Source organism: Talaromyces proteolyticus (genome assembly GCF_021365285.1).
Source record: "Talaromyces proteolyticus strain PMI_201 chromosome Unknown BGW36scaffold_6, whole genome shotgun sequence".
Lineage (NCBI taxonomy): Eukaryota > Fungi > Ascomycota > Eurotiomycetes > Eurotiales > Trichocomaceae > Talaromyces > Talaromyces proteolyticus.
Window position 1 is genome coordinate 1,954,810 of NW_025764282.1, and position 15,255 is coordinate 1,970,064.

The following is a 15,255-nucleotide window of genomic DNA, read 5'->3' on the forward strand; positions in this document are numbered from 1 at the left end:
ACTAATATTAATTAATATATATAATGCAACTCCCTCGTCCAGAACGATCGGCGGCTTCTGTCGTCACTGCTCCCGCTTCTAAACGCCGCGCTGCTGCATCTGCCTTTCCCCTTCGTGCCACTGCATATTATTACTCAATTCAGCCGGCATATATACTATACTATCATACTGCACAGTCCACGCACTGGCCGCACTGTACGGGGGAAAAATACTCCATTTCTGCTCTGATGTCGGACTCTTCCGGAAGCTGTTACGCGTTGCCTGGTGCGGAGAACCTTTGGTGGCCCGGGCGAAACCACCGGGAGCACTATTGTACTATCGCTCTTGATCTCGCTTCGTACTGATGAGCGTTAGCATTCGTACTAATATGATATATATTTGCTATTATGTACTAGTATTACTATTGTAAAGGTAGAATCAAGTAGATGTGGCCTAGCGCGACAGAGGACACGGCCCTTTTCCATGAGTCGCTGTTGGCCAGTAAATTACTCGAGTTTGCTTACCTCCGCCGCCCGTCCCCCCATTATTGCCCCAGATAATCCAGGCCCATCCCACTGTACTTCCTACTACTACTGCCTGCTCTCCTTCGCTCTCTCTGTCTGTCTGTCCCTCCCCTTGCCAACCTCTTCGTGCCTTGCTGCTTAGTGCATCCTCTGCATCCTCTGTATCCTCTGCGTCTTCCCAGACTGCCCTCTTTTCCTGTGCGTCGCGAACCGATCCATCGCTGGCTCCCATCGGCGCCTGCCGATCACACATCCCTACCGGCGCAACCAGCAACCATTGTCCACCAAATAACCATCCGTTGTTGAATTTTGCTACGCCGGTCTGCAGCTATTTATAAGTCGCTTTCGTCTTCTCCTCAGTATCACTGGCGTGCCAGTGGTTCCATCGTTCCGGCGGCGGCGCATTCAGGAGCCGACCGGTGGCAGTGTCGACCTCATCCTGGAGCGGCTACCAGATGACTTTGATTTTATCATAGTTGATGCGTAGTTGTTACCATGGGGTCTTTCTTCAAGAATCTAAGGGGAAATACGGTATGTTCGATGCTTCTCACAAACCGAGTGTTGCTGCTGACCTTCACAGGGCCCGTACTCGCCTACGTCTGGCTTGAACCCCCCCAAAAAGGACCCCCATGCTTTGCCGATGACCCCTCTAGAGAAGATGCTTTTGGACTCCGGTCCCGTACGAAATGATGGTAGTGACAAATTTTTTGGCATGGAGAATGTGAGTGTCCACCGAGACTCGATTTTGGTTCACAAGGCTGACTCGTACATGACAGTATGGCAACACATGGTACGAATTATTTCCGAAGACATTTAGATACTTCGACTAACGATTACACACAGTTATTGCAACTCTATTTTACAATGTCTTTATTATTCTGTTCCCTTTCGAGAAGCTGTGATCAACTACCCGAAGCGAACTCCGATCGAATCGTTGGAGACTGCGCTCGCAAAGAACCTGAAATATCAAAGTGTAGAGGCGTTTTTGGAAGCCGAGGCCGCCGCCGCAAAGGCGAAAAATACAGCAGGGCCGTCTTCCTCGCGTAATGCCGGTGTGCCTCCCCCTCAACCCCAGAAGCCCGAAGACAAGGATTCGCCAGAATATAAGAAAAAGGTTGCAATACAGACGCTTCCGCTTCTTGATGCAAAAGATAACTCTGCCAGCTATGGAATGTCGGAATCACTCTTTACATCTTTGAAGGATATTTTTGAATCAGTGGTTGCTACCCAGTCTAAGATGGGTGTTGTCCGGCCCCAGCATTTCCTAGAGGTGCTCCGGCGGGAAAACGAGATGTTTCGATCAGCCATGCATCAGGATGCCCACGAGTTTCTCAACCTCTTACTCAACGAAGTGGTGACAAATGTCGAAGCCGAATCGTCGAAACAGATAGCTGATCTGACTGACAATTCTCTACCGAACGAAACCGCTGATTCCGACCAGACCGTCGCCATTACGGAGACCTCTACACAGTCCACACACACAAGAGTAGATGGCTCAACCGGGTCAAAGACGCCAAATACAAGCCGCTGGGTACACGAACTCTTCGAGGGCACACTAACTTCGGAAACTCAATGCTTAACATGCGAGAAGGTCTCTCAACGTGACGAAGTTTTCCTAGATTTGTCAGTAGACTTGGAACAACATTCATCTGTTACGTCTTGTTTAAGGAAATTTTCAGCAGAAGAAATGCTTTGTGAGCGAAATAAATTTCATTGCGACAACTGCGGAGGTCTGCAGGAGGCTGAAAAGAGGATGAAAATCAAACGATTGCCCAAAATTCTCGCGTTGCACTTGAAACGCTTCAAGTATACCGAGGATTTACAGAGATTGCAAAAGCTCTTCCACCGGGTGGTTTATCCCTACCACCTACGCCTGTTCAATACGACCGATGACGCCGAAGATCCAGATCGCCTCTACGAGTTATATGCAGTAGTCGTCCATATAGGTGGTGGTCCTTATCATGGTCACTATGTGGCCATTATCAAGACTGAGGACCGTGGTTGGCTGTTGTTCGATGATGAAATGGTAGAACCAGTTGACAAAAACTATGTGCGCAACTTCTTTGGCGATCGACCTGGATTAGCCTGCGCCTATGTGCTCTTCTACCAGGAGACCACCCTAGAAGCTGTTCAGCGAGAACAGGAACAGGAGGGCCTGAACCCAGTCAATGGCACTGCGGATGTCAAAGAAGGCAACGGTGTTCCACTCTCATCTCCGTTGAACCACATCCAAACGTACCAAGGACCTCCTGATGATGATGTTCACCGTTTCAGTCCCTTGAGGGCCATACCAACGGCACCGCAAATGTCGACTCATCCAGAACATGCTTTTTCGACCAGTCCTCCAGCTCCCCCACCCATTCCAGCAGACCCTCTGCGAGAGTTAAGTCCGAAGAAGAGCGATGTCCAGTCTCGCAAGGAACGAGCTCGAGAAGAAAAAGAGCGAAAAGCCGCCGAAAAGGACAAGGAAAAAGCCGAGAAACAAAGGAGAAAAGAGCTAGAAGCGAAACGCAGAGATGATTTGAAACGTGAAGAGGCAGAACTCAAAGCGGCACTTGAAGCAAGTAAAATAAGCAAAGCCGAACAAGATAAAAAGGCGCACGCAGAGAACGGGGAAAATGGGCATAAGACGCTTGCTGGTGGTTTGAACCGATTCCGACGCAGTAGCAAGAGCCTGAGTCATCGGTTCACATCAAAAGAGGGCAAACGGGCAACATCGGCTGAGTTTTCACGGTCAGATCTTCTTTCTGAGAATGGAATACCTCCTGAGAGCAACAAACTCCAAGAGCATGTCATTGAAGAGGATGTACCAACAACAACACCAGCCATTCCTGAATCCTCACCGGGACGTCCGTCACTGGATGCATCCAAGGGGAAAAACGACAGAGACAAAGCCAATCACAAATGGAAAGGGTTTGGGCTGAGAAAGAAATCAATGAGCCTGATGAGTTAGCTTTGATCCCAAGCCCATCCACCGTTCTTCCATTCTCGTACATAGTCAGACGAACTTCATTTTGATGGAGTATGTTCTTTCAAAAAGTAACATTGGTGCCTTTTAGACGAGAATACGCCTTGATGTTCTCGCAATTTCATGCACGCAATGATGTTTTATTACCTTTGCTTCTATACCCTTTTATTCGGAAACATTGGTTTACCATCAAGGCGTTTATCGGTTAGGCAGCTACGAATGGTTATGATTTTGCTTTCTATCCTGGGTATTGTATTGTTTACAGGCATAAGCATGCTTTGATTTCTGTACGCTACGAGTCTAATCTCGTGATGTGATAGACAGTGCGAACAAACACAGTTATTTTTTTAAGCACAAATATTTGTAACTCCTTGTAGGACGTAGCCATTAAATATTGGAGCATGATAACAACCAATCTAAGATATTGCAAGTTGCCTAAAGTAGCCTAGTAAGTACATAACATAACACCGTATCATCCCTCATTTTTGGGTATCTCATGCCGGTCATTATCCCAGAATCAATTCGTATATAATTATAACCGCGTTGATGACAATGAGGGGTACTGTCATTACCAAGTCAGCATCATGCTTCCTCAACCATAACGCAAGGCCTTGCAAATACTGAATCTATATTTTGAGCAAAAGGTGGGAGAAACGTACTTCGCATGACGGTACGGACACTCGTGATCAGATTGATAGTCTTCGCCTTGAGGCTCGCGTTGTCATAGCTCGCACCGAAACCGGGCTCTGGTTGTGCGCGACCCCATCCGACTGTGCCGGGGTGTTAGCCGTTTTCTTCAGAGACGTACTATATATCCAGGCAAAATTTGGTGGTCAACGTACTTCTTGCTAGAAATCTGTCCTCGGACAAGACACACACGGCGTTGATTAACAGGATAGAAACTTGAAAAGACAATAGTTAGCAAGGCTAATTCGCACATATTAGAGTAATAAGAATATACCATAAATCAACCGGCCAAACCCAAACAATGACATTTTGGGCGGTATCAAAGATCTGATCGTGACTCAATACAACGCAACTCGAGAAGGGTAGTAACGGTGCTGGCTAGTTGCACCAAATCGCCAGATGGCGGCTGATGTTTGTTCTGTTTGCCAGGCTGCAGCTGCGGTGTGGGGCAGCTGCCTCTTTATCGATACGGAAGCTGACAGGTCACAGCTCTATCAATCATAGTGTTGATGAAGACAACAGCAACTATGGTTGGAAAATGTCGAAAGCATTAGGTATCGATGCTTCTCCTATATGATATTTTGCACAATATATTTTAGCTAACGGCTACAGACGTCGTTGTTTATTCCACCATCCCCGCTGTCATCCTCTTGCATTTGCTAGCGGCGCCGTACACCAAAGTAGAAGAGTCATTTCACTTGCAAGCCACTCATGATATATTGACATATGGCATTCCTTCGCCTACTCTTGGCCACGATGCGATAGCCAAGAAATTTGCAGATCAATATGATCATTTCAGTTTCCCGGGCTCTGTTCCGCGATCGTTCGTCGGAGCCCTTGCGCTCGCTACGGCATCGAGGCCGGTTATATGGCTAGATAGCGACGTCAACAGGCAGTTGCTAGGTACGTTATTCTACAGTCGTGCCGATGGTGTTTTATTCATTGACTCGATCTAGCACGCGCGGTTCTTGGCTTTTTCAATGCATTCGCACTCCTGTTGTATGCTCGAGGTCTACACGGGGCATTTGGCAGGGCGACGGCGTATTGGTTTTTGCTCTTCCAAGCAAGTCAATTCCATGTGGCTTATTATGCGTCCCGTACATTGTCGAACATGTTTGCCTTTGGGATAAGTATGAATCTATCTTCTCTGACATTTACAATATCTGATATGCAGACAGTTGACTGACCTGGCTAGCGACGATCGCTTTGCGACTTCTCCTCCCTAGGCCCGGTGGTACTACAATTAGCAAAACATACCAGAGATATAAAATGTCTTTATCTCTCATCACCATCGCTGGGATTATATTCCGCTCCGAACTCGCCGTCTTCCTAGCAACAACCACTATTTTCCTCCTCCTAACCAATCGTGTCCGAATCTTCAACGACATAATCCCTGCTGGCATTGTCGGCTTGCTTGTCGGGTTAAGCACGACAGTCGTCATTGATTCTTATTTCTGGCAAAGCTTTCCCCTCTGGCCGGAATTTTCTGCCTTTAAATTCAATGTTATATCCGGTGAAGCTTCGGCTTGGGGGACTAGCCCCTGGTATTTCTACTTTGTCGATGCTATCCCGCGTCTCTTGATGAACCCATTGATTTGGATAGTCGGTATCCCAGTTTCGCTCTGGTCAGATGCGACGAGACGAGCGTCAATTGCATTACTACTTCCATCACTAGCCTTCGTCGGAATATACAGCGTGCTTCCGCACAAGGAATGGCGCTTTATTATTTACATCATCCCACCATTAACCGCGGCAGGCGCTCAGGGGGCGGGATATATCTGGACACGACGAACAAAATCAATCATCTACCGTGCCTTGTCACTAGTCCTAGCACTCTCCACACTTGCATCATTCCTCATTTCGACAATCATCTACCTACCCGTCTCGTCAGCGAACTACCCCGGAGCGCACGCCTTGAAAAAAGTGCATCTACACGGCCATGCCACTCAGCCCCGCATTGTTCTACACATGGGTAATCTCGCCTGTCAAACGGGCGTTACCAGATTCCTACAACTCGACCACTCAACGTTCCCGCAAACATTATGGGTATATGACAAGACCGAAAACGAAACCGTCAAATCCACACCTGAATTCTGGAGAGGCATTGACTACGCTCTCATCGAGGACATTTCCGAAATCAAGAGACCCCCCTCTTCATCGGGAGATGAGGATACGTGGAAACCCATCGAAACAATCGCCGGTTTCTCCGGTTTCCGTATCTTACGATCCGGCGACATTGCCGAAGGCCATATCGAGACAGACATCATCCGAGAAATAATGGGAGAAAGGGGGGTTATTTTGTTTGAAACGTTGAGGGATGAGATAATCAGAAAGTATTTGACGAGGGGATTATGGGTGGAGTTTAGAATGGTGCCGAAAATCTGGATTATGAAGAACTTTAGGGCTAGTTATAAGGGTAGTGAGGTTGATGGCAGTGTAGTATAGGTTTACTATTTTGTAGGCGATGGCTGGTGTATATATATACGCCATATCTACCCAATACACACACTCTCTCGAGCTGTTCAAAAGTTCATCCCATTGTATACTTATCTACTGAATAAAGAAGTAAAAATTTTTATTAAATTATCTATTTTAATATAATTAAACTTACATATGTATCATTAATAACCCCATGGTGACTCAGGCATGCGACTGGCTTTCTTCCAGAGCGATGGCTTGTTGAGCCAGGTCATGAACTGTATCCCGATCCGGCAGCATATCGCCCGTCCGAACAAGGCCCACGAAATTGCATTGGCCAGAACCTCGTCTACAATGAAATGCGCACCGTTCTAGTAATGACAGCTCGGAATTTTGAGATTGAACCGGTCTATGATGAATGGGATGCTGCAAGAGCCAAACATGAAAGGTTTATGACCAAATTGGTGCGAATGGTGAGTACTCAGGGGGCTGACTTCAGAACAGTACATGGGGAGAGAGCATACCAAACAGAAAAAGCTGGAACTCACCTGATGAATGGATATCCTTGTCGAGTAAAGATCATTGGGTAATCAGAAGATCGTTACAGTGAGGTAGATTCAGCTGGCAAAAATTCGTTAAGCAATGACAAGGGCTTTCACAACATTGGGGTTTTCGCTGAGACGTGTTGTCAGTGAGACCAATATCCAATTATTTTCGAACATGCTTGTCCATTCGCAATTTTCAGGTCATTGCCACGTTAAATAAAAGCTGCTGAAGGGCTCACCTAGAATGGCCAGGTGGCCGAGCAGTTATGGCGAAAGCCAGCGACAGGTAAAGCTACTTTCTGCAGTTAGGTTAAGTAGGTGGATCACGTTGATAGTGATAGAGCGAATCGCCAAAAATATCAATTGATATTGGTATTGAAAATAATAAGCAGAATTAACAGTTTTAGCAATAACTAACATTTTCAAACCCACCAATCAATTAGGCTTATAATGATGAAAAACATGCAATCCTTCTCTAGAAATGGATTGAAGGTTTCCTACGAAACGTTTTCTTCCACCCATTTTTCAAACGGATTCTGCTCCTCCCATTTCCTCCTCTCCTCTTCTCGACGCGCTGTATACACATCCATCTGCCCCTTCCACGCCTCCAACACCTCTGTATTTGTTTGTCTGTTTATCGTCATCTGGTCATGGTACGGTCTTTTTGTCTCTTCATCTGCTTCGCGCCACATTTGCCCTAGTACCGCCCGTATCTCATCTCTCGCAGCTTTGGCTTGCGGATCCTTTGTGGATTCTCGCTTCTGTGTCTCGCACGCTTGTTTGGCCCGGATCCAGTAGTCTTTTTGGAATGTGAGGAAGGGGTTGAGTGCGATTTTGGGGGGCTTCACGGGAATTGGGCCGAGAGTTTTGGTTAAGTAAGTTTCCAGGGCATTGGCGTGGAGTTGTTGTTCGCGAGGGATGGGTTCAGGGGGTGGCGCAGTTGATGCTGTAGTTGTTGATGCAATGGTTGCTGGCTTGGGGGTTGGTTTTGCTTTTGGTTTTGATGTTGGCGTTGTGGATTTCTTGTACGTATGGTTGTTTATAGTACTCTTTGTCCCACTGCCCAATCCGTTTCCATAAACCGGCTGAATAATCTCGCCTTCTTTCACAGGGACCAGAGGTTTCTGCACAACAATGGGTCCCAAAACCTTCTCTATGATATCCGCTGCTACCCTCAATCCTGACAAAAACGCCCCGTGTACTGTGGCTGGATGCGTACCACACGTCGCTTCGCCGGCAAAGTGCAAGTTTCCTACATCCTTGGCAACGAGATCGTAATCACCGGGTAGGGCATCAGCAGCCACAAATGAATATGTGCCACGAGTGAATCTATCCGACTTCCAACGTGTGACGATTGTCTCTAACGGATCAGGCACGGGTGTAGATTTGAAAATATTGCGGAGTTCCGCTGTAACCTCGGCGACGATTTCCGTATCGGACAAGCTCTCTGCTTGATGCGCTGCGTCGCCGGCCATCAATGCAATCAGCAGCGGTATGCCGGCGGTCTTAACGCAGTTCCAGAACAGATAAAATCTGCCGCGATTTCGCGCGTAGTCAGGCTGCGACATACTGCCTGGAACATCGGTGTCGCGGAGAAGACCGAACATATCTCGATTGCTATCCCAGAATACTTGGTCAAAGACTAGCACGACCTTATTGAGAACACCGAAGCCGAGTCGGTCAATTGCCCCGGTCTTCCAGTCCGGTAATGGAGGTGAAAATTCCACGTCATGGTGTTTGAGCGTGCCCAAAGAGCCTGTGTAGACGACATGGTCGGCTGTTATGGGACCATTCTCAGTATGGACTATTGTTTTATGATTTTTTGCTGTGCCAGTTGAGTCGTAGGTTATTTTTGTGACGGTTTCGTTGGTCCTGACGTCGAGTTTCGTGGGCAACGACCATAGCCCTCGAGGCACTTGTTGGTATCCTCCGATAATCTGACTATGTTCTCCCTCAAACTCATTGCCCATGTCCTGATCCCAACCAGATAGACTTAGTCTATTAAGATTAGTTGCATTTGCATATTCTAAATTCGCATAATGCCAATTCAAGAGTCTCATGTCCTTGGGTGTCAGCGGTAGCATGCGTTGGTATTGTTTGACACCTTCGTCCATTACTGCTCCTAGGGTTTGTTTCGAGGAAGTCTTAGCGATAGCATCAAGATTGAGATCATCTCGAGGAGATATTCCATCTAGGAGCCTCCACCCCATGCTCTGGCATTCCATAGCTGCCGGTAGTTCCTCATCAGGAGCTAGATCCGAAATTTGCGAAGACGGAGGGGGAAGGATGCGAGATGCATTATGTCCGATACCGCGACGAAATCTCGCGGCTGGAAGCAGAAGATTGTGTGTCCCGGCTGCGCGGGCTTCTTCATATTGCTGGACCGTAACACCGTCACTTACGGTGATGTCGCGGCCATGTAATATTGTGTCGCGGTCGCCTTCTGCAGTAGGTTTGATAGCGGCTTTGTGTCGATAATTGCCAGACCGGTCCAGCACATCATTGTATAGTCGTTCGTCCATTGCGTCTTGTATCTCATCGACTGCTGATCCGTCGATATCGTATATTGTGGAGATGTCACGAAGCAAATGACATCGCAGTGCTAGTTGCGAGCGAATTATGGGATCTAATGGGTTTCCCTTATCGAATCCGACAATTATATGAGCGCCCATTTCAGCCGTCGGACGCAGTCCATTCGGCAATAAAGTGTTCTTATGGCTTTTCAAAGGATGTGAATATATACGTCCACCGATGCGACGTCGTCCTTCTAGCACAATAACTTTTAACGAGCCGATCTTGTCGCGATACTGTTGATACAGCCCGTCCAACTGTCTAGCGCACGCAAGACCAGCTACACCAGCACCAATGATAACAATTACAGGTCCGTCATACTTTCGACGACCTTTTTTGGGTGGAACAATAGCTTGTGGCACTTCGACACAGCCAAAGTTGATATATCCCTTGCGCACAAGCCATTCGTAGGCAAAATCCGCGAGGCCCATCCATTTAAAATCCTTGGCGCACCCGAGTGCTTCTTCGCGTGTGACGCTAATCATTGGATTGCGAGTCCAGAGTCGCAAAATCCCATTGCGGATATTAAGGTATGCCGTGACATGGAGATGGCATAGATGGTTCTCTAAAGCTTTTTGTTCCCCTATATGTAGTGCGAAAGGATCGAGACGCGATGAAATTGCAGCGGTGATACATTGTTGCGCGTACACTGGTCCTGGGAGCCCAGAGGGAATCGAGGATCGGGGTTTGAATTGTTCGTAATTAGGAGGCTCGGTCTCGGCCTCTAGTTCTTGATTGATAGCAGACTGCTTCGGGGTGGCAGTGGTGGTAGATTCCAAGCCCGCAATTAACAAAGCAGAGGGTGATGTAGACTTTTTCTGGGAGATGGATGAGAATACTGAGGTTGATGTGTTTGGAGTATTGTAATTTGATGCTTCGGACTCAAAATCATCGCGGTACGTTCTGTCTGTTGCTGCACTCTGCGACGAGAACGAGAAAGCGCTTCCAAGAGCAGAGCCACTGGGAATCTGATTCTGATGTTGCAATTGAATGCAGGAGTTGCTTTTCTCTAGACCATTAATACCATTCTGGTAGACAAATCTGTCCGAAGGATCGGCAATACGTCGACGTTTTGACGCTGGTATTTGGTCTTGTTGAGGAGCGGGGATAGCAGGGTAAGTGTAATGTTTGAATGTGAGAGAAGTTGCAGTGCTTCTATTGATTCTTGAGTTTCCACTGTCTCCATGTCCATTTGCCATCGACGCTGGAGAGGCGTTCGAGATAATTGACGCAGGGTTCATGGTTGCGACGGGATATGTACCCATAGGACAGATCGGACGTATGTAGCAATAATTCTTATAGATGGCATTCACAAGATCATTGGCGAGTCAACGGTATTGATCAATTACTAGACAACAAATCCATACTCTTCACATCCATGTAAAGCGGGATATCAGATTGCATGACATACATGCAGGCTATCGATCAACGGCTCGGTAGTGAGAGTGTTTCGCGGCGTTCAACATGGCAAGACTTGCTGCGAGCATGTCAGCATGGAGACAAACAAGACAGCTACCAACGCTTTCGAATGCCTAATATCATACATGACCAAAACCGAGACAAAAAGACATGATATGGACAGTGGTTGAACTGGCTGGAGGGCGGCGGGTGCTGGCCTTACCACTTCCGGGTTGCCCCTTCTTCTTATTCTTCTTCTTCTTTTGCTGGCTCCACTCTTTCTCGTCTGGTCCGCGACTTCATCTGTTCTTCAACTGCTTGATGAAGCCCCCGATGTCGCTGCCACTACCTTGGCTGTTCTGGCTATGTGGCTGGGGCGGTATATCAGAGGAAATTGCTAGATTGGTAGGGGCATGGTGGTCTTCTGCTCTGGTTGGTCGGCGAGCGAGTGGTCCAGCGTATTTTTCAGACCGAACCTCGCCCCGTTTAGAGTATCAATCATCAATCGTATCCATGCCAGCCCTACTTTCATGCCAACAATGTCGTGGCATCCAGCCCTGTTGCTTGTTAATTCATCTGACAAGGTAACTTGCGAGGCACCGTGCAAAATTTGCTGACTCTCCAGGTGTGTTGTATCGTGTCCTGTCGTTCCTTACGTTCGCGATTACTGGCCGTACCAGTCTGCAATCTCAAGTGCGATGCATCGTGCCTGCCAGCCATATTGACAGGAGAAGTGCATTCACCATTATTCAATGCCATTGGAGGATATACATAATGCTGAGCGCTACATATACACAGGGCGAAAGTTGGCACTAGTGATGCTGAAGACTTCGGCCAAGACCACTTGCAGTGACCGTCGTACGGTGCCCTGATACCTGGATCTGATAAATTGGTATTCTACACATGAAAACACAGAAGTCGCGGTATCAACGTAACATCCATCTATGAGTTGCGCCGGAGTACAAGTATAACTGAAGCAGGACAATTGATACAGGATGTATTATTATCATCTATGCACACTCCGCTAGTATCGATCAACCTATTTACATTCAATAACGACATGAGGTCTTCTTATCCCATGATGATTAATATTTATAACTTGGCCCTGTCCTTTTTAGCCTTTTGATCCCAGCTCCTCTGTAAGCCAAAATTCACCGCCATATTCCACACTGCCGCAGCCACGCCGACGGGCGGCGCCATCAATAACAACCACGACCACCACCTAGGACTGTAATTTCTGATAGTAAGAATCGCCTTGTCGACCTCCTTGGCCAGGTCCGCCTTGTCGCCATCATTCCAGACAACGACACCTCTCGAGCCCTTGTCGGTATCCTCCGACGCTCTGTTCCTGTAAAGCGCCTTCTTGACCTTCTCACGCACGTCGCCCTGACTCCTTACGCGATTCTCTGCATCCTCAGCCGTCAGATGCGGATCGCGCGCGCGTAACCTTGACATCTGCACTGCCGGATCATTGACAGCAACCACCACCACCGTGCCACAGATAACATCCATGCCAGACTCAAACAGCAACGGCACATCCAACACCACCGCCCACTGGCCTCTTAAATAGTAATACAAAAGCGACTTATAAACCTCCCAGCGCACGGCTGGGTGCACGACCTTGTTGAGTATCGTTCTGTCGCGCTTTCGTTCTTCGCTATCGCCAAACACACGCCTCCCCAGCGCGGGCCGGTTCAGCGCGCGCTGTCCTGTCTGCGGGTCTGCAGGTAAGAGGAGATCCGGGGTGCTAGGGCCGAAATAGTTGACTATAGCTTTGTAGCCTGCGGTGCCGGGCTCGACGACTTTGCGTGCGAGAACATCGGCGTCGATAATGGGGATGTTGTATGGCGGGGAAGAGAGGAGGGAAGAGACGGTGGATTTGCCGGTGGCGATGGAGCCAGTGAGGCCGATGATGAGCATGGTGAGTATGGATTAGTCGTGATTATGATGGTCGTAGGAAGTGAAGATAGTCTTGTCGAGTGCAGGTGGAATATAACGGTGGTGGGTTAATAGCCAGACCGAGAGGGCAGACAGTGGAACATCAATTGCGAAATCTAGCTAGGCGACGCTATGCAGGCGCATCGTCGAGACTCGAAAGGATCCTCTGGCTGGTATCGAATCATGCGAGAAGATGTGAACTAGTACTAGTACATATATATGAATGATAACGAACAATGAGCAGGCGTTGTCGACAACGTCACCGGACTAAGCAAACATGCCGAGACCAGAGCCGAGGTTGCTGCGGCATGTTTCAATATCATACATCAGTATTTATTAGTTACACTAAGAAGAAATTCTATATGGTTATTCGCAGGTAGGTTTAACTAACTATTATATTATATTATATTTGTAATCCAATCCCTGTCGATTATAATTCTATCCAGCGAAGATGCCAATCCCTAATCTAACGCACTCGTGTTTCAACGCTAAGTGAACAATAACACAAGCCCAACGCCTCAAATGCAATCAATAGTCTATAACAAACACCAAATAATCCAAATGATGGGATGATGTCTACTCCCAATTTTGTTGAATGCCAACTCATGGCAGTCAATTGCTGCTCTACGGCAGGTCGAATCGACAAATCAGTCATAAAAAACCGACTGAGGAACGTCTCTTTCAGTCGGATCCTGCGGTTCTCCGTCCCAGCCTATATATGGCCATCCTTCTGGCAAATTCGAAAACGGGGGAAGCATATATCGATCCTCGCATTCCTCTTGTGAGCAGTCGAGGTTGCACAACCCCCAGACGTTGCAGTAACATGCCCGAGCGTCTGGGCAATGAATCGGATCCATTCCGAATATCACTGAAACCGTATTAATATTTGTGCTAATTGTAAAATAGAGAAAGCGACACTCACTATGCCACGAGTACTCCATAATCCTCCCACTCGTTGCATCATCCAATTCCGTCTCCAAAAGCCATTTCTTGTAGCGCTGGTAATCTTTCTTCGGTCGCTCGAGGATCTTCCATTTGGCAACGCCAAACTGGGCGCAGCATGATACCCCGACGGCGTCTGGAACTTTGACCCCCGGGAAAAGCTCTTTGAAGCCGTTCATGTAATATGGGCCGGCATGGACTACATCCAGGTCGCTATCTGTCAGCGGGTGGATTTCCTCGGGACATCCGAGCACCCAGGCACAGCGTAGGTTGACATATCCGGCCAGTTCGAGGTAAGGAGTCTGGAACCGATTGATCATCGGGACACCGTCATAGTATGGGTCGTCATTGTGCCATTGATACCGTTGGGAGTGAATAAAGAGCATGTACTCTGGTAGATGGTCGTAGTTATCGATAATGTAGCTGATCCAGTCAATCTCTGGTGTAACTCAGTCATTTCAACGGAGAGAAAATACACACCTGAGGTATACCATGGACTCTCGGCCCTTATTCTTCACCACAGTCAATTCGGCATCTTCGTCATCAACGACATACACATTTTTATTCCAATCGGGAAGACTATCATATAGCCAGGAGGTATTGTCCCCCTTCATGCTAGCCACGACCAGATCCTTCCTCAAAGTGGTTGCCCGTGAGGAGGGCCGTGGAGCTGACACAGGCACCTGGATGCCGAGCTTCTGGCCATCATGGGCCGATCTCGAGTTCGGCGCGGAAAGTCTCTCGTTCGCGGAGGCGCGGATACTGGTCGAGGATATGGACGACGGAGAGGATGACTTGGAGGAGGTTGCAAGCCAGTAGATGCCACAGACGACCATCAATGCCAGCATCAGCGGTCTTAGCCTGCGGCGACCCGAAGCCGGACTGACTCTAGACATATGCCGAAGAACCATCTCCCGTAGTGGTGACGCTAACGAGCGGGCTTGGGCTCATTGGAGCAATGGAGATTGAGCCGGGCGGGCCAACACGAGAAGATCTGAAGATCTCTCCTAAATGCTAACACACGAGAGAAGGCAGCGGAGGATGGGATGGAGTGGAGTGGGAGTGGGAGTGGAAGTGGAAGTGGAATATGGGGGAGGAGAATAAAGAAGAATCGGAGTGCTCATGGCGGCCGATAGTATGTCTAGACACATACAAAGACGGACAGAGCGAAGGAGACAGAGGAATGCGCGGGGATTCCGGATTGGGACTGGGATTGCGTGTTGGTGGGTCCCGGCGTTCCGAGCCCAGGCTGGCATACGTAACTCCCACCACACCCTCTCTCCCT

The 15,255-nt window shown here is 48.2% G+C and overlaps 7 protein-coding genes across 7 annotated transcripts; 3 read left to right on the top strand and 4 right to left on the bottom strand.

Annotated features, from left to right (window-relative positions):
- Positions 1–562: 562 nt before the first annotated feature.
- BGW36DRAFT_379413 (uncharacterized protein) lies at positions 563–3,810 on the top strand. The gene is made up of 4 exons (XM_046216205.1): positions 563–1,034; positions 1,084–1,224; positions 1,280–1,293; positions 1,347–3,810. The coding sequence occupies exons 1-4, from the start codon at positions 999–1,001 to the stop codon at positions 3,454–3,456; spliced, it is 2,301 nt and encodes a 766-aa protein (XP_046072471.1). The 5' UTR covers positions 563–998; the 3' UTR covers positions 3,457–3,810.
- Positions 3,811–4,532, bottom strand: BGW36DRAFT_379414 (Yos1-like protein). The gene is made up of 4 exons (XM_046216206.1): positions 4,433–4,532; positions 4,314–4,373; positions 4,131–4,241; positions 3,811–4,033 (listed from the first exon to the last, which is right to left on the bottom strand). The coding sequence occupies exons 1-4, from the start codon at positions 4,464–4,466 to the stop codon at positions 3,978–3,980; spliced, it is 261 nt and encodes an 86-aa protein (XP_046072472.1). The 5' UTR covers positions 4,467–4,532; the 3' UTR covers positions 3,811–3,977.
- Positions 4,533–4,662: 130 nt separating this feature from the next.
- On the top strand, positions 4,663–6,703 carry BGW36DRAFT_379415 (putative alpha-1,6-mannosyltransferase subunit). The gene is made up of 4 exons (XM_046216207.1): positions 4,663–4,712; positions 4,771–5,061; positions 5,115–5,288; positions 5,354–6,703. The coding sequence occupies exons 1-4, from the start codon at positions 4,697–4,699 to the stop codon at positions 6,601–6,603; spliced, it is 1,731 nt and encodes a 576-aa protein (XP_046072473.1). The 5' UTR covers positions 4,663–4,696; the 3' UTR covers positions 6,604–6,703.
- A 915-nt stretch (positions 6,704–7,618) lies between these two features.
- On the bottom strand, positions 7,619–10,891 carry BGW36DRAFT_296176 (putative lysine-specific histone demethylase Aof2; the record flags this gene model as incomplete). Its single annotated transcript, XM_046211244.1, has 1 exon — positions 7,619–10,891. The coding sequence occupies one exon, from the start codon at positions 10,889–10,891 to the stop codon at positions 7,619–7,621; it is 3,273 nt and encodes a 1,090-aa protein (XP_046072474.1).
- Positions 10,892–11,109: 218 nt separating this feature from the next.
- Positions 11,110–11,930, top strand: BGW36DRAFT_174954 (uncharacterized protein). Its single transcript, XM_046209676.1, has one exon. It carries the CDS (start codon positions 11,262–11,264, stop codon positions 11,676–11,678), a length of 417 nt encoding a protein of 138 aa, XP_046072475.1. The 5' UTR covers positions 11,110–11,261; the 3' UTR covers positions 11,679–11,930.
- A 162-nt stretch (positions 11,931–12,092) lies between these two features.
- Positions 12,093–13,350, bottom strand: BGW36DRAFT_379421 (putative dephospho-CoA kinase). Its single transcript, XM_046216208.1, has one exon. It carries the CDS (start codon positions 13,008–13,010, stop codon positions 12,183–12,185), a length of 828 nt encoding a protein of 275 aa, XP_046072476.1. The 5' UTR covers positions 13,011–13,350; the 3' UTR covers positions 12,093–12,182.
- A 34-nt stretch (positions 13,351–13,384) lies between these two features.
- On the bottom strand, positions 13,385–15,133 carry BGW36DRAFT_174966 (uncharacterized protein). Its single transcript, XM_046209677.1, has 2 exons — positions 14,451–15,133; positions 13,385–14,393 (listed from the first exon to the last, which is right to left on the bottom strand). Exons 1-2 carry the CDS (start codon positions 14,879–14,881, stop codon positions 13,676–13,678), a joined length of 1,149 nt encoding a protein of 382 aa, XP_046072477.1. The 5' UTR covers positions 14,882–15,133; the 3' UTR covers positions 13,385–13,675.
- Between the last annotated feature and the right edge of the window lie 122 nt (positions 15,134–15,255).